This window comes from Lycium barbarum, chromosome 2 (genome assembly GCF_019175385.1).
Source record: "Lycium barbarum isolate Lr01 chromosome 2, ASM1917538v2, whole genome shotgun sequence".
In the NCBI taxonomy this organism is placed as follows: Eukaryota; Viridiplantae; Streptophyta; class Magnoliopsida; order Solanales; family Solanaceae; genus Lycium; species Lycium barbarum.
In genome coordinates, this window is record NC_083338.1 from 115,689,030 (window position 1) to 115,708,233 (window position 19,204).

Below are 19,204 nucleotides of genomic sequence, written 5' to 3' on the forward strand. Positions count from 1 at the left end.
TTTTGCTGCCAAGCACAATTCTTTTTCTTTTGGAGTGGGATGGAATAGGGAGGAGGGAAGTGGGGAGGGGTACTTTTGGAGTTATTGAACCTGATTTGTCTTGACATTCTGACTTAGTAAATTCTTTGCTGAAACCAATGGTGTAATGATTGCCTGCTGTTTCCGACATGAACACGATGTAATTGAATTCTCCATGAATATGCGGAGTACCAAAAACTAGACAGTAAGATTTCGTGCACCTTAATTATAGCTTCGCAGTGACAACCTTAATTAATCGAATGTGTATGATAGGTGGGAGGTGGGACACACAACGACTAATCTTGAAAGACCACTCTATCATCTAAGAATCTGAGAATGCCAAACCGCGCACCGGTCATTCTGGGAAAAAGGGGGACACTGCCAAGTGAGTAGTTTAACAGGGGCAGATGCCTCCTAAAGAGTAACAGAAGAGTGAGAAGGTAGGCTCAAGCTAAGATTCTGCACGCAAGTGTAATGGTATAAGTCTGTCTGGCTGTGAGACTGACTGGTTGAACACCATGCTGAGCGGAGCAAAAAGAAATCAAGGGGAATTCTTCTTCTTCTTGAGGAGAAATCCTCTGATTGTGTATTGAATATAGATCCATGTCTTTGTTATTCCACTAGCTAAACCAAATTCTTGCATGTCTGTTTCGTTATTACAACCTTCTTTTTTATGCCAAAGACCAGAAGCTACGCACAAATTCTCATCGGATCTCGGTTGCTCTCACAACGATGACTATTTATTTGTTTTGGGGTAACACCATTAGACCTTCAACAAGGTGAAAATTCTTGTATACCATATGGTACATGTTCCTGTGGCTCTGATGAGCATTCTTGTTTATATCGTAACATATATAAACTCTTTTTTGTTCCTATCAATAAAACATCCCATTTTTCTTCGCTTTCCTGGATCCGACAAAAATAAGTGCTTTTCTGTGTTGTTTACTTTTAGTTACTAGGGGGTTACGGAGAAAACCTACCTGGTTCCAATTTCAATTCATGTTGTACAGGTCGATACACCAATAATCAGGTCTTCGAGCAACTAGTGGAATACATTGCATCAACCTGGGAGCATTAACAAATCTGATACATCAATACATGTTCCTACTTCCTATGCCCATTCCAATATTGTCTAACTTTGCTAACTCACTCTTTTACGAAATATTGTTAAGGTAAATGGACTCTTTTGGGTCCCCTCTTCGGTATCCGCGTGAGGAACTATGTTAAATGTCTTGGAAATGGGATGCTCGCTTTTATTGATGAGATCCATCCCATTTGGTTGTAATTGGAATGTGCCAAATTACTTGGTTGGAACTCTTATTTGGAGCCAAAAGAAAAATTTGTGGTAGACAAATTTTGTTTAAATTTTCCTTTTTTCTTTTTGCGCTTGGAGGCCAAGTTTGGTCTCCTGTAAATAGAGAGTCATTCTTCCATTTGTAATCACACCAAACAAAGAGATAAAGAAGAGTGAGGCATTCACAGATAGAGAAATAATCGGTGAGGAAACATAGAGAGTGTGAGCGATATTGTAGTGAGGTGAAAAATCTTAAAAGAGGGTTATTTCTTTTGACTGTGTAGTGGTCTTTGGAGTATTTTACTCAAACGTACAAAGTGTAAAGTCCTTGCTATAGTGATATCAGTTTCTCCTCTCGGCCTGTGATTTTTTTCCTTTTGGGTTTCCACGTAAAAATCTTAGTGTCATTATCACTCCTTTTATACTTGTTGATTAACTGTGTCACGGTGTTGCATTATTATTCCGCTGTAAATACCGTGAATATTATTTCTGTGGCGGGTTTATTCCTAATAACTGATATTAGAGCACAGGTTCTGCTCATTTACAGAAATATTTTTTGCGGTCGGTCATACTATACACGGTAAAAAAAAAAGTCTGGAATAAAGTATGAGGTAGCAAAATTCAACGGCGATAGCGGTTTCTTAACATGGCAGAGAAGGATATGAGGGATTTGCTCATCCAACAAGGTTTGCACAAGGCACTACGCGACAAATACAAAAAGCCTGAATCCATTAAACTTGAGGATTGGGAGGAAATGGATGAAAAGGCAGCTAGTGCAATCAGGTTGCACTTAGCAGATGATGTGGTCAATAACATCGTCGATGAAGAAAGCGCATGTGGTACTTGGACAAGGTTGGAAAACCTATACATGTCCAAGATGCTGACAAACAAATTGTACCTAAAGAAACAGTTATACGCTCTACATATGGGCGAAGGTATGGATTTTTTGTCACATTTAAATGTGCTTAATGGATTAATCACGCAACTGGCCAACCTCAGAGTAAAGATCGAGGAGGAAGATAAAGCCATCGTGCTCCTAAACACGTTGCCATCATCTTGACAATTTGGCAACAACTATCTTACATGGTAAGGACTCAATTGAGCTGAAGGATGTCACATCAGCTCTTTTACTCAATGAGAAGATGAGAAAGAAGCCTGAAAATCATGGTTAGACTCTCATCACAGAAAGTAGAGGCAGGAGTTACCAAAGGAGTTCGAGCAACTATGGTAGATCTTGAGCTCGCGGGAAGTCTAAGATCCGATCTAAGTCAAAAGCCAGAAATTGCTATAATTGCGATAAACCAAATCACTAAAAAAGAGATTGTCCAAATCTAAATTAGGGCAAAGGTGAAAGCAGTGGCTAGAGGAATGACGACAACACAACTACCATAGTGCAAAACAATGATAATGTTGTTCTCTTCATAAATGATGAAGAAAAATGTATGCACTTCGCAGGGGCAGAGTCGGAATGGGTGGTTGTCACAGCAGCATCTTACCAAACCACACTGGTAAAAGATCTTTTTTGTAGATATGTAGCAGGTGATTTCGGGACTGTGCAAATGGGTAACACCAGTTACTCAAAGATTGCGGGGATCAGAGACATTTGTATCAAGACAAATGTCAAATGCACATTGGTTCTGAAGGATGTGCGCCATGTACCTGATTTGAGGTTGAACTTGATCTCGGGAATTGCTTTGGACCAAGATGGATATGAGAACTATTTTGCAAATAAAAAATGGAGACTTACCAAGGCATCATTGGTGATTGCAAAAAGAATTGCTCGTGGCACGTTGTACATGACAAATGCAGAAATATTTCGAGGGGAATTGAACTCAGCTCAGGATGAGATTTCTGTAGATTTATGGCATAGAACAATGGGTCATATGTGCGAGAAAGGATTGTAGATTCTTGCCAAGAAATCACTCATCTCTTTTGCCAAAGGTATAATGATAAAACCTTGTGACTACTATTTATTTGACAAGCAGCATAGAGTCTCATTTCAGACATCGCCTGAAAGAAAATTGAATATACTTGATTTGGTATATTCTGATGTTTGTGGTCCATTGGAGATAGAATCAATGGGCAGTAACAAATACTTTGTTACTTTTATTGATGATGCTTCACGAAAATTGTGGGTTTATATCTTGAAAACCAAAGATCAGGTGTTTTAATTTTTCTAGAAATTTCATGCTCTAGTGGAAAGGGAGACAGGTCGAAAGCTAAAACGTCTCCGCATTGACAATGGAGGTGAGTACACTTCAAGGGAATTTGAAGGATACTATTCAAGCCATGGGACCAGACATGAAAAGACAGTTCCTGTAACCCCATAACACAATGGTGTAGATGAGAGGATGAATCGCACCATTATTGAGAAGGTGAGAATCATGCTCAGAATGGCTAAATTGCCTAAGTCGTTCTGGGGTGAAACAGTTCGGACAAGTTGTTACCTGATCAATAGTAGTCCATCAGTTCTATTGGAGTTTGACATCCCAGAGAGAGTTTGGACCAACAAGGAGGTGTCTTACTCGCATCTGAAGGTGTTTGGTTGCAGAACTTTTGCACGTGTACCGAAGGAGCAAAGAACGAAGCTAGATGATAATTCTGTTTCCTGCATATTCATCGCATATGGAGATGAAGAGTTCGGGTATAAACTGCGGGATCTTATAAAGAAGAAAATCATCAGATGCAGAGACGTAGTCTTCCGAGAAAGTGAATTTGGAACTGCTGATGATCTGTCAAAGAAGGAAAATAATGGTATAGTCCCTAACCTTGTTACTATTCCTTCTACTTCTAATTATCCCACGAATGCAGAAAGTACGATCAACGAGGTTGCCGATCAGGAGGAGCAATCTGGTGAGATTGTTGAGCAGTGAAAGCAACTTGATGATTATGTCGTACTCAGGAAGAAGAAGAACAATCTCAACCTCTGAGGAGTTCAAAAAGGCAAAGGTAGAGTCATCCAAGTACCCTTCCTCAGAGTATGTCCTCATTAGTGATGAGGGGGAGCCAGAAAGTCTGAAGGAGGTGATTTCTCATCTAGAAAAGAGCCAGTCGATGAAAGCCATGCAAGAAGAGATGGATTCTCTACATAAAAATGGCACATACAAGCTGGTTGAGCTTCCAAAGGGTAAAAGTCTGCTCAAATGCAAGCGGGTCTTTAAACTCAAGAAAGATGAAAATGGCAAGCTGGTCAGATACAAAGCTCGATTGTTGGTAAAAGACTTTGAACAGCAGAAAGACATTGATTTTGACAAAATTTTCTCACCTGTTGTCAAATGACTTCTATTTGAACCATTTTGAGCTTAGCAGCTAGCCTAGATCTTGAAGTGGAGCAGTTGGACGTGAAAACTGTATTTCTTCACTGAGATTTGAAGAGGAGATTTATATGGAGCAACCAGAAGGATTTGAAGTATCAAGAAAGAAACACATGGTGTGCAAATTGAATAAGAGTCTTTACGGGTTGAAGCAGGCACCAAGGCTGTAGTATAACAAGTTTGACTCATTCATGAAAAGTCAAACTTACACAAAGACCGATTTTGGTCCTTGTGTATACCTTCAAAAGATTTTCTGACAACAACTTTATTATTTTGTTGTTGTATGTGGATGACATGTAATTATAGGACAAGATAAGGAGATGATTTTCAAGTAGAAGGGAGATCTAACCAATTCATTTGACCTGAAGGACTTGGGCCCGGCACAACAAATTTTGGGGATGAAGATTGATCGAGAATGAACAAGCATAAAGTTGTTGCTATCTCAGGAGAAGTACATTGAACGTGTACTAGAACACTTCAACACGAAGAATGATAAACTCGTTAGCACGCTCTAATTGGTCATTTAAGGTTGAGCAAACAGATGTGTCCTACAAAAAAGGAAGAGAAAGAGAGCATGACCAAAGTTCCTCATTCGTCAGCAGTCGGAAGCTTAATGTATGTAATGGTATGCACTAGACCTGAGATTTCTCATGCAGTTGGTGTTATTAGCAGATTCCTTGAAAATCCTGGAAAAGAACACTAGGAAGTAGTCAAGTGGATACTCAGGTACTTGAGAGGTACTACTGGAGATTGTTTGAGTTTCGGAGGGTCTGATCCAGCCTTAATGGGTTATACAAATGCTAATATGGCAAGTGATCTTAATAATCATAAATCTACTACTGGATACCTGTTCACATTTTTAGGGGAAGCTATATCATGGCAGTCGAAGTTGCAGAAGGGTGTCACACTCTGTACAACTGAAGTAGAGTACATTGCCTCTACAGAAGCTGGCAAGAAGATGATATTGCTGAAACGGTTCTGTCACGACCCGACTAGGGGCCGTGACGGGTACCCGGGGCTGACCACCGAGAACCACTCATTCTACTGCTCATCACACTCATTAAGCATTCTTTTATCAAATTCATACTCGAATCACAAAAAAAAAAAAATCATTTTTCCATTTGGAAACATAATCACTTTTATATACATAAGCCCTTCGGCTATCATAATAATATATATATATATATAATAGCAACATTGTGAGACCATATAACCCACACCTGCGTATCTACGAGCCTCTACTAGAGTGCTAGACATAGGGACGGGACAGGACCCCGTCGTGCCCAAAATATACATATATACACAAAAGAATAATCAAGGCACCTCCGGAACAATGAAGTGCTCTCAAATCAGCCACTAGCTCCTACGAGTCTGGATCAAGATCACCTCCCTGTCTACCTGTGGCCACGAACACAGCGTCCGAAGAAAACGGACGTCAGTACGAACATTGTACTGAGTGTGAGAGGTATAAGTAATAATAGTAATACGTAAATGAGATAAAGGAAGCATCAAATAGGGAGCGACTGTATCTGACTGTCACTTATAAAAGAAATAATGTATGCTGGCTTACTTCATAATCATCATCATATCATGTATGCATAAATGTATAAGCTGCCCGTCCATATAGGTACGGTGTGATAATCATTAGCCTGCATCCAGGCCTCTCGTGTCCGGGGTACCATCTCATGTCGCCTACTAGTGGTGCTTCCCGTGCTATATAGACACGGTGTAATCATCTATAAGCCGCCCGCCTTAGCGGTGCTGCCCGGCCATATAGGCGCGGTGTAATATCATCAACATGTACTTATCATAATGCATGCATAATAACTCAAAGATAGATATACTTTATCGAGGTGACATAAGGTCGTGAATCCCCGATTCCATTATGGAACATTTATAAGTATTCTGCCTCACCTTGAAGGAAATAATATATAAGGTGAGTGTATACAATAAACAACATCATTAACTTTATAGGAACATCATATTATGAACTCTATAATCTTTAGACTCAAGCTCATCATCATTATCATTAGGCTCATAATATAACTCTTATCTCATATGGCTATTCATGAACATAGATTCTTAGTTTTCCGGGATGTAGGAGATTCATGGAGAAGAAGGAAAAATCATGTCATAGGATTCATGCCATAGAAAGAAAGGACTAGCCTCACATACCTTTTCCGTTTAACTAATCTATCGCTTGCTTGTTCTCCTTCGATGCCCACGTTTCTACCTTCAAGAGAATTCGCGTTAACATTAGCTAATTGATTACTTAAACGTGCTTACTAAAGCTAAAGAAAATTGGGCAGCATTTCCTTTGTTTATACAACTTTCCCCATATTCTATATCAACTCCCAAACATTGATAACCACATTCACAATATCACAAGCAACAATCATCATCCATCTATATTATCCACATTTCACAATTTCACTCCAATTTCTCCATAATCATGGTCATAATTCATTATTGCATTTTCTCACATATAATACTTATTCCATGTTCTACGTGTCGTTCATAACATACTTATAATCACAACATACCAATATTCATAATTTACCCCAAACTACTACTCAACAATGACACTATTCACACATTCATGACCCATTTCCTATATCCTTCTACAATCTAAGTGTTTTAACCTTTCAACACCTAAAACAATATGGAATGATCATAAAACTCACCTTAGATAATGGAAGATTAAGCCTTGAGTGGAAATTCTCTTCTTGCACAAAAACCCTAGCTCACTTCCTTTGAGATTTCTTGGCTTAGATGAACTTTTATATGTTTTCTACACTTGATTTTGTGGGGTTGATGTAGTTGTTGACACCTAATTTTGGCTCGACGGGCTTAAAATTAACGTTTCGGGGGGCCCTGATTCGTTAAAGAGCGCGAAATACATTTTTTTTATACATTTTTACATTTTTCGACAATTTATTGATGATTATCCTTATTTTAGGAATTTTATCAATTTATTGTGATTTTTCAAGAATCATTATTTTGCACATGTACAGCGTAATACTACCATTTTGTGCAATTAATAATTGTCTCTTTATTTTATAGCAGTACATTCTTATATCTTATACATTAATGTTTATATTTTATACTTACATTATTATTTATACATGTATTAATTAACTATATTTATACATGTATTATTTTTAAACGCAGAGCAAAAATTCGATCAAGTCAAAGTTTTGTCACCTTTTAAAAAAGTTGACATTTGAAGTGATGGGTTGGGTTTTTGATCCATTGGTTAATGCATTTTTAAACATGGGTTAAAAGGGGTAAGGGGACAAGGGGGGGGGGGGGGGGGGGGAGTTCTTTTATTTTTTGGACAAAAGAGGGGTTAATTTAATTTTTCCATCTACTACACAACACTCAGATTTTTTTTTCCTAAACATTTTTTTTCTCCCCTCATTTTTCTCTCAAACGCCGACCACCACCCTCATCGCCGCCGGCGGTGAACTTCACCTCCACCACCAGGCGATGCTCCAAACCACCCCCGATGCCCCACTTCGTCTCCCTCTCTCTCTTCCCATCGCCCCCGACCACCACTGTACAACCCACGCACCACAACACCCCCGCTTCGTCCTCCCCCTCCCGTTGCTCCGGCGAGGAGCTCCATCTCCAGTGAACCGGAGTTGCGAACAATAACTCCACCAGCCATCCCCGACGACCCATCACCACGCCGGAGCTCCGGTGAACTCCAACCAAACAGCCACCACCAACGCACAACCTCATCCCCTTTCCTCTCTTCCCCGTCAGTGCTCTAACGAGATCCACCAGATCTGGCCGAAGTTTCTTACAGATCTGAAAATATGGGTTTTTTTTTCTTTTTTCCCACCATTTTTGAGTTTGGTTGGAAAGATCGAACTCCGGCGTTGCTCCAGCGAAAGCCGTTGAAGCAACGCCACGACCGTCTCACCATTTCCTCTGTGTCTTTGGTTCTGTTTTTCCTCGATGAAATAAGTTCATTTGATTTTATATGATCTATTGCTTGTGCTGAATAGGATCTGAGCGGAACTTGCTTTTCCGGCGAAATACGTTTGGTTGATATTCTGTTTTGTTTGGGGTGTAGTCTCAATGTTTTGGCTGAACTGTTTTGCTACCGTGTTGCTCGATTGGGTGTTTTGCTTTGTTTGGCTACTTTCCCGCTACTATTTTGGTGATTTTAGACCGTTTTACCCCTTGTTGTTTTTATTAATCTAAATAATGAATGGATACTATCCTTGATAATGGCCGATGAAGAAATTTTCGTTGATTTCCAAGGCCTCCCATGTACAAAAGACGGGTTTTTTATTTTAAGTATATTCATTATTTCTTTAATTCATTCGATAGTTATTTATTCTCTTACTAACACTTTTACTAAGTGTTTATACAGGTACCCGGAGATACATATCGAAGACGACACTCGGAAGGAACCCGAAGACTTCATCGAATCACTGTTTGTATTTACTTTCCGCATTTTTTTATAACTGTACAAAACATAAACTCATAGTATAGTGGAAAGTGGAAACTTTATTTTTGGAATGATGGGTTGATATATTTATTTACTGGTCGCCTTGTTTGTTAAACTTAAAATTGTCATTCGCTTTAGGCAAGACTTAGGCCGTCAATAATTTCATAACTAGGTTAAATTGACTTGGTATAAACACTTTGTTAAATAAATTCACACTTTTGACGATTAGGCAAACATACTAGTCCATCCTTTATTTTATATTGTTTATACACTCTTAATACAACTTACATTTTATATTGTTTCGTGTACACTAATACATATTTTAATTAAGTTAAATCCACATTTTGACGCTAGGCAAATATTAAGTCGTCCATTTACAAATCTTTTATTCTTTAGAGGCATTACACATTTTCACTCATTTTTATCCACGATTCCTTATACTTATTTTTTACCAATACTTTTTACAATTATTTTGTTCCTTATGCTTTTGATAGGATATTCATTAAACAGATACTCTTTTCAACTAAACGGTAGAAACAAGTCAAATAAACTTCACTTTTCTGAATAATTTTGTTATATAAAATCTTTACACCAATGAATATTCTTAAATTATTTTTACATTCTTTATGCACTAATATACCTAGTTATACAATTCTTTATACATTTTAGGTTTGACGTACACTCTTTGACACTTGAAATATGTTCTTTATATGTTTAATATACATAGACGCACATTCTTTATATCCTTGATATATTTATTTTTACATAATCTTACATTTGTTTTTATATTCTAGTTACACATTCTTTACACTAACATATGTATACACTCTTTATACTAACAGATATACTTTTTATACTTACAAGGTACATTCTCTTTATACTCTTTTATATATTCTTTTTTTACTATACATTCTTTATGAATACTTGATACTTGATATAAATACATTTTTATACACTGTATATACTCAGTATATTATCACCTAGTGTAGCTTTTCATTAAGTCATAACATTTTGAAAACATGTAATAATAATGATAAACAGATAGATAATCCCCCTCTAGTGTTCAGTTAAACTAAGTTTAAGGACTGTCTTCGGACAGGCTCTGAGGGATGCTTAATACCTTCCCCTCGGAGTAAATAAAACCCTTATCTAGAATCTTATAGGTTTCGTGGACTAAAATGGAGTAGACACACAAGTACATATAGGTTTCCTGATTTTCCTAAAAAATAAGGTGGCGACTCTAACCCTTTTTAAACCAGTTAGAAGAACCGACAAGTTGCAAACTATCTTGGACCCGTTCAAAATAGGGCGTAACAGTAGTTGATCATAGATTTCTCTTGGTTTCTTGTAGATGGAGAGTGGAGAGAATTCTAGAGGTTTCTTGAAGTGTGGAGAGTGGAAATGAAATGAATTAATGAGAGAGAGGGGTCCTTATATCAACTTGAAATCTGTCCCGACCAGGTTCTACGGACCAACATACGGTCCGTACGTTTTATACGGGCCGTATGTCTGGCCGTATGTTTGGTCCAGTGAGTACCCTCATTCTGGGCAAGACATACGGCTAAACATACGGTCCGTATGTTTTATACGGCCAATATGTTTGGCCGTATAATGCCCAGCTCTCCGAAACTCGTTGTCGTCGATTCGTTTGATCTCCAATACTTATGGAACCTTCTTGACACTTGATTAACACCTCAATACAAATCTAAGGGACATCATCACTCTTATCCAAGACATCATTATGCCATCATTAACTTGTCGCTCATAATTCTTACCCGACGCGTAACATATCCCTTACTTTCCTTGACAACCTTCTTCCCTTACGTCAAATGTCTTTGAATCTCGATTAGGATCATCAAATGCTATTTCTTACTTATCAAAACATCGTATACGTCGTGCCCTTCGCTAGCCTATTCACTGTACGTCGATGGGAAATTTTCCAAGATGTAATAGGTTCCTTCAAGAGCTTGGATTGCATCAGGAGGAGTATGTCGCCTATTGTGACAGTCAAAGTGCAATAGACTTGAACAAGAACTCCATGTACTGTGCGAGGATGAAGCACATCGATGTGAGATATCACTAGATTCAGGAAAAGATAGAGGACGGATCTATGCAGGTCAAGAAATCCCTATAAGTGATTCAGATATGTTCACGAAAGTGGTACCAAGAGACAAGTTCGAGCTATGCAAGGAACTTGACGACATGCTCTCAAACTAGAAGCCCGGCGTTGCCTCCTTCAGGTGAATGGGACTGGAGCGGGAGATTGATGAGATCCATCCCATTTGGTTTTAATTGGCATGTGCCAAATTACTTAGTTGGAACTCTTACTTGGAGCCGAAGGAAAAATTTATGGTAGACAAATTTTGTTTAACTTTTCCTTTTCTCTTTTTATGCTTGGAGGACAAGTTTGGTCTCCTATAAATGTCACGACCTGGCTAGGGGGCCGCGACGAGCACCCGGTGCTACCCCACCCGAGCACCCCCTTATCGTACATAACATAACATCTAGGTGAACCATAAGTCAATTCGTGATTTTCTTATCGTTAATCATATTGATACTATTAGACGATCATCATCATTTAACATATCATAGGCATCTATGCCACATCATAAGTACAAGGCCGACGAGGCCAACAAAAGATATACAAAACATGGGCCGACATGGCCGAACATCTCTACTCACATACACATGACTACGAGCCTCTAAGAGTATGACATATCGTATGAGCGGGACAGGACCCAGCTATGCCCATAATTATATACACAAAAGAATAAGTACCCAAAAGCTACGGCTCCGAAAGAAATGGAGCTCTGCTATGCAATCTCTGAATAAGCAGCTATGGATCAAGTCTGTCTCCCTGTGCACCTGCGGGCATGACGCAGCATCCACAAACAAAAGGACGTCAGTACGAAGAATGTACTGAGTATGTAAAGCATGATCAACATCAATATAGAAGCATAATAGATATCATATGAAATAGCATAGGAGGGGAGACAGTAATATCGTCATCATCATGTCGCTTACTTGCATACATCGTCGTTCGTATCCCATAATAATACTCGTACCATACTTGTGCTCACATTCGTATACATGTCCTTATTCGTATTCTTATACATAGTCTTATCACATTCATATTATATACATAGTCATTTCATATACATAGCATTTACATAGCATACCCGACCTCATAGGATCGGTATCTTATACATGCTTGGCCAACCAAGGCTCAAGGTCATACATACCTGGCCCTACCAAGGCATCAGGGTTATCCGTACCATCTGCAGAGGTGTGCGCGCGTTTCGTAATCGTATACATACTTTATACATAGTCATATACATATAGTCTTACCCGGCATCATAAGCTCGGGGCCTTATCATAGCCCTTCATAGGCATACATATACATATATCGTAGTTCGTAAGCATCTCTAGTCTCGTTTTTACTCTCATCATCATTACTATCCTCATCATTATCGTTACATTTACATTATAGACTTACTCGTCATACGAGGAACGTAGTATAATCATAGTACATATCAAGGGTCGTGAGCTTATGAGCTCGGAATGTCAACCATGTGAAGACAACATACTCATATAGAGGAATTTAGGAATTTGGCCAAGAACCATGCCTTATGAAAGAAGGGTTAGCCTTACATACCTTTCCGTCGAACTATTCTACACTTGCACGTTCCCTTCCAATGCTAGCGTTTATACCTTCATTAATATCATAACAATGGCCATTAGTCATTCACATTATCCACATTATCTAGATTCCTCAATTTGCCTCTAATTCACCCACATTCATGGTCATAACACCCAACTTCGTCCATTCGTCTAAAGTGTTTAGTTCATGATCTTAATACCATTTATAACACATTCATATCACAACACAACAACATTCATAACTCAATTCAAACTATTTCTCAAAATGTCACTATTCATCATTCATGACCTAGTTGACCACATTTTCTATAATCCATGTATTTAAATTCTCCAATACCTTAAACATCTTGTAAAAATCATGAATCTTACCTTAGAAGTTGTAGGAACAAGCTTTGGTTGATAATACTCTTCTTTGAGCAAAACCCTAGTTTTTCTCCATTTGGATTTCTTGACTTGGATGATCCTTGATGATTCCCTTATCCTTGATTCACTTGTCTTAATGTTATGGATGACTTATAATCCTTGGAAACTCATATAATAAATGTAGAGAGAAGTTTTAGAGAGAAGTGGTGTAATGTTGTAATGAAATAAAATAAGTCTTGATCCTCATATTTAATGAATTGGAAAATCTGTGCTGGGTGAACAGTGGTTGTCCATGGAGGTTTACGGTCCGTATTCCACTTTACGGACCGTCCCTCGTGGTCGTCTTTAAGCTTAAGCAGGACCAGAGACTTTGGCCTGCATGCATGGTGATTTACGACCATGGTTTACGGGCCGTAAATCACTTTACGGTCCGTCCACCAGGTCGTATTATACCTTTTCCTCAGCTGGCAGAAAGTTGAAGTTGGACATGCCAGTTTACGACTTCAAGTTTACGGACCGTATTGCACTTTACGGTCCGTATTTTGCACTATACGACCACTGGCAGAAGGCTGAAGCTTTTGCATGGCAGTTTACGAAGTTTACGGACCGTATTGTACTTTACGGTCCGTATTTTGCAATATACGACCACTGGGCAGTTTTTGCCAACTTTCAATTTTTCTCATTTCTCGACTTTTCATTCTAATCATCCACATCCCTTCACATACATTTCCCATGAAACATTATACACTCGCACTCCTCGCACACATCATTAGTCCATTTACTTGCGTACCAACAGAAAATTTACAAGGTGTAACAATAAATGGAGAGCCGTTTTTCCATTTGTAATCACACCAAACAAAGAGAGAAAGAAGAGTGAGACATTCACAGATAGAGAAATAGTCTATGGAGAAAATTAGAGAGTGTGAGCGATATTGTAGTGAGGTGGGAAACCTTAAAGGAGGGTTATTCCTTTTGAGTGTGTAGTGGTCTTTGGAGTATTTTACTCAGACCTATAAAGTGTAAAATTCTTCCTCTGGGCCCGTGGTTTATTTCCTTTTGGGTTTCCACGTAAAAATCTTAGTGTCATTATTGCTCATTTTATTCTTATTGATTAACTGTATCACGGTGCGATATTATTATTCCGCTGTAAATATCGTAAATATTATTTTTGTGGCGGGTTTATTCCCAACATTTATAACAAATAACCCACTATACAGACTAATATATGTATAAGTAAGATCTACTCATAGTTTATCAGTTCCCCACAATAGGACTTTTCGCTTTTCATGAATGTATCGATGATTGAGATCCCTCTGCTCTTAAGCAGAATCTCGAGTTTAATGAATGGAAAACCATTCGGTAGCAAGTTGTACTATGGGCTACCTAACGTGTATTCAGATTAATTGAGCCACCGAAGTTTGGATATTTGATTGTTAACCCGAAAAAAAAATATCTTCCACAAGTAAATCTTTTTCTTGTTTGATTGAATCCTTCTTTTGGATTTCTCTGTTTCTCTCGTTTGATTCACCCTTAATGCAACTTAACAGGGAAGTGGAAATATTTTGCTTTGATCAGTGGAACTAATATGCTTTTCAAGTTTTCCGAAGACATATTTTAAAAAGGTAGCTAAGAAGGAAAGAAAAGACAAATAACTATTATATTAGGAAAGAATCGTACTCAGAACTCAAGATGCTGATGCTATGATCCATATTGAAAGTTGGTAATTGGATGGAAATGCAAGCAATTATAAGATTTATTTATAAACAATTCTAAACTACAGAATTTGCATGACTGAGAATTTATTAAAGTGCATAAGTCAAGGACCCACACGATAATATCAGTGATGCATCAAGTGTTGAAAAAATTCATGTAATATCACAAAAAGAAATACTTGTCTAAATTCATCCACCTTAACAGCATTCTAATGAGTCTTTATTTGACTTTAAGTTGGTTGACTGTTTCATATTCGCTTATCATCAATTGTGTCAGACCCTTAATTTGTTATTCATTGGCATTTACTGCTCTTGATTGCCATTGATTTGGAGCCTTCATCTGATATTAATTTGCTAACCGTTGATTTGGCTGTGAGACTCTATTCTCATTTGAGTTCTCTTCACCTAATATATTTTTTGTGAGGATACACATCTAGAGGAATTATTCTTTCTGAAATATATTGCGCTGGGTTTTCATTTGGTAATCTTTGTTAGAATGTGGCTCCTAATTTTGTACTAAAAGAGCTTGTTGAATCCTGAGGATACATCCATACCGGGTGAAATATGTTTAAGGACAGTGTCTTAATTGACACGCCTCAAGCTTTCAAGAATTTCTCTATAAGGGTTCGTGATCAAGTATTTTCCGATAAAATTCATGATCAAGTATTTTCCGTAAGGTTTCTAACATCAAGTTGGGCCGCTGTGTACCCTCTATAAATACTTGACATTTTCTATATTGTATGCCTAGCATAGCAGAGACGTCCACAATCTTGACTAGCATACTATCTTTTCCTCCTACCCCACTAGAAAAAAGACTCCATTCCCCAAAAAACAAAACAAAGTTGTCGTGTTAGAAAATGGCTCCAGTGCCAAGTTTTCCTGTTAAGGTTGGTCACATTGATGATGTCCAAGAACTGAAAAAGACTAAACCATCTTCTATTCCTGAAAGATTTGTAAGAGACGTGATAGAAAGGCCTAAACTTGCCACAGTTACTACTCCTTCATGTAACCTTAACATTCCTGTTGTTGATTTGTCCAAAATCTTGAATAGCCAGGATTTCCACTATGAAATCATGAAGCTTTCCAGTGCCTGTGAAGAGTGGGGATTCTTTCAGGTATGTAACTTCTGTTTACAGCCTATTGATTAAAAATTTCAAACTTCTAATTTTAGTTTATGATTGTTGTAGGTGATTAACCATGGGATTGACTTGGAGTTGCTTGAAAGGATGGAGAAAATAGCCATGGAATTCTTCATGCTACCTTTAGAGGAGAAACAGAAATATCCAATGGCTCCTGGAACAGTTCAAGGTTATGGTCAAGCTTTTGTCTTCTCAGAAGATCAAAAACTTGACTGGTGTAACATGTTTGCACTTGGTGTAGAACCCCATTTCATTAGGAACCCAAAACTCTGGCCTACAAAGCCACTTGATTTCAGGTAAGCTTAAACTTCAGCTACAAAAAAAAGTTACAAAAATACAACTGTTGGATAAGCAAATGAAAGCACTTGTAAATTTGTGGGGGACCACCTTAGATTGGTACTAGTTTAAACAAGAAAAGTTCTTTTTTTATTTTGTACAATGGTGTCAATTTGTGCACACCTGATGATATACTCTCACCAACACAGCTATTAAGTAACTATGAAATAAAGGCTTAGTTAGATGGAAAAGTTGGTGGGGACCACCTAATTAGGTTGAGTACTAGTTTAAACAAGAAACTCTGAAATAAAGGCTTATAGATGAAAAAAAAAATTACGGATCGCTGTGTGCGTCTAGTGGAATTTGAAGCCTGATATCTCATTATTTTCATCCCTTAACCGTTAAGTCACACCCTTGGATGCTCAATGTTCGTTCTCTCTTTTTTGCAGTGAAACAGTAGATATATACTCAAGGGAGATAAGGAAACTATGCAAGAATTTGTTAAAATACATAGCAATCAGTCTTGGACTAAATGAGGATATTTTTGAAGAAATGTTTGGAGTAGCTGTACAAGCAGTGAGGATGAACTACTATCCAGCATGTCCTAGACCTGACCTTGTTTTGGGCCTAAGTCCCCATTCTGATGGAAGTGCACTTACAGTGTTGCAACAGGGTAAAGGCAGCTCAGTTGGCCTACAAATACTTAAAGACAATGTTTGGGTGCCTGTCCAGCCAATTCCAAATGCACTTGTTATCAACATTGGTGATACCATTGAGGTGTGCATTCTTTTTCCAATTCTTGGACCTCCTTTTACTTTTTTTAATAATAAAGCCTTTGACCTTTGTATTCATTTGTCGATCTTTGTTAGTTCCATCCGAGTTCGGTTTTCTAATATTGTTTTGTAAAACAGGTTCTAAGTAATGGGAGATACAATAGTGTGGAGCACAGAGCAGTGACCCACCAAGAAAAAGATAGACTATCCATTGTGACATTTTATGCACCAAGTTATGAAATTGAGTTGGGACCACTGCAAGAACTAGTTGATGAAAATAATCCTTGCAAGTATAAAAGGTACAATCATGGAGAGTACAGCATGCACTATGTTACTAACAAGCTTCAAGGCAAGAAAACTCTTGAGTTTGCCAAAATCTAAAACAACTAATCCTAGAGACACCTTATTAACTTGAGATGTAGAATATTGACATAATGTCTTTGTAAATTCAATGAAGATGCTAGTTGGCAGTTTGTACTGTTACTATGGAAAGTTCTCTTTGTATAACCTACTTATTTATTACATAATGGAAGCAAAGTGGGGTCTTATGTTTGACAATTGTACCCTTTAGTCTTTTTGTCCTCTTTTTCTCTTATTGCTTTTCAAAAAGAGCTACTCTCTACAGTCTAAGTGGGAGCTTCAAACTGAAGAGATGTCACTCTTCACTATTATGCCTACAAGATTCCCAATCAGGAAAGAAGCATTGCAAATTAGGAGCAAGCACCACCACCCCATGTTTTTCAATAAATTCACTTCACTTAATTCAATAGACAAACCATTGGCTTTCCATTATTTAAGGGAAAAAATGTCCAACTTTTCTTTATGACTAGTGGAGGAAGATTAAAGATCCCACTAGGCACTAGTATACAAGTTGTCACGGGGTTTTGGTCAATCCTATGTTCAAACTTGAAACTAAATTTAAGTAATAATAACAAGAAGAGTTGGCTATAGCAATTAGAGAAGTGTCACCCTGGTCATTATACAAATATTTCCCTGCTGGCGCAATTATCTAGTATAGAGAGAGAGAGAGGGGTAATTCTCTTAGATTTCCTTGTTTTAATTCTTGTAAATTGAATTAATACACATATTTAGGATTTAGGAACAACAGTGAAATTTTAGCTTTCGGGTTTAAGAAGTACGTAAAATAAAGCAAGTTAGGCTTAGTACTTGCTTCACCTAAGTGCACAAAGGTTACAATTAAGCCAGAACATATGTAGCTAGCCACTGTTTTAAAAATTCATCCCGAAGAAAGAAAAAAGGAGGAGGAATGTTGTGCCATATCCACAGCAAAGATAACGAAATCTTCACAAGGAATCTAAACCAAGATATATTCGTAGTACTTCATTGACACATTTGAATGTGACATTCGTCTTGAAAATGATCCATTAAGTAATTCTCCTTCGCCAGGTGCGAGACAAAGAGATAAAATGCATGATATGTATCTTTTATATAAGTTTTATCGCTTAGTTATGAATAATCCATATGTTTTTTATACCACTTCATACGCACTTATTTATTGGTAAATTAACATGGTTTGATGTATTCGCCTGTTAGTTGCTTATTCTTTTTGCTTTGCTAGTTAGTATGACAAAAGTCAGAATAGAAGTGTATGCCACTGAATTGAGTGCCTTCAAACGTTAATAATACTAGAGTATGATTTTTATTCATATAGTTAACATGGGGGTAAAAAGGAAATTCAATGCTTGAATTTGTAACACCGCATTTCGAATTGTGGCCTTAGCTATTAACCATTTCGGATGTGTAAATACTTACTCGTTTGGGAGTTATCACCTAATTAATGGGTGCATAATATGTATATGAATATATACCACTATCAATTAACCATGATTAATAATATATTTTTTTTATTTCATTCAATAACTTAACCATGGTATAAGTTGAATTAGTTTGATGTAAGTACCTGGTGCGGCGGGGTACATATTTACTGGATGGAATGTTCCTTGGAGATTAATAAATTACCTTCAAATCAACTATTTTTTGTTTTTCTTCCGTCATTTAATCAAAAGCAAAAATATTACATCATAATTTGATGTTTGAAAAAGATTTAGTTTATTAGTTCGATTATGAACTAACCATTTACCATCATTCATGATCCATTTTTTTATGTAAAAAGGAGAAATTTGACTTAACTCTTTTTCTAATTTATATCACTATCTTCGATTACACTTTTCT

At 37.5% G+C, this 19,204-nt stretch overlaps 1 protein-coding gene across 1 annotated transcript; it reads left to right on the forward strand.

Moving 5' to 3' along the window:
• Positions 1–15,556: 15,556 nt before the first annotated feature.
• Positions 15,557–17,581, forward strand: LOC132626849 (protein SRG1). Its single transcript, XM_060341860.1, has 4 exons — positions 15,557–15,938; positions 16,011–16,258; positions 16,688–17,015; positions 17,150–17,581. The coding sequence occupies exons 1-4, from the start codon at positions 15,681–15,683 to the stop codon at positions 17,390–17,392; spliced, it is 1,077 nt and encodes a 358-aa protein (XP_060197843.1). The 5' UTR covers positions 15,557–15,680; the 3' UTR covers positions 17,393–17,581.
• The last annotated feature ends 1,623 nt before the right edge of the window (positions 17,582–19,204 follow it).

Excerpts from the sequence above, each read along its gene's own strand:
- LOC132626849 (XM_060341860.1), top strand. The coding sequence starts at position 15,681 with ATGGCTCCAGTGCCAAGTTTTCCTGTTAAGGTTGGTCACATTGATGAT. Across the intron at positions 16,259-16,687 it reads ACAAAGCCACTTGATTTCAG|TGAAACAGTAGATATATACT; the intron begins GTAAGCTTAAAC and ends TCTTTTTTGCAG. Across the intron at positions 17,016-17,149 it reads ACATTGGTGATACCATTGAG|GTTCTAAGTAATGGGAGATA; the intron begins GTGTGCATTCTT and ends TTTGTAAAACAG.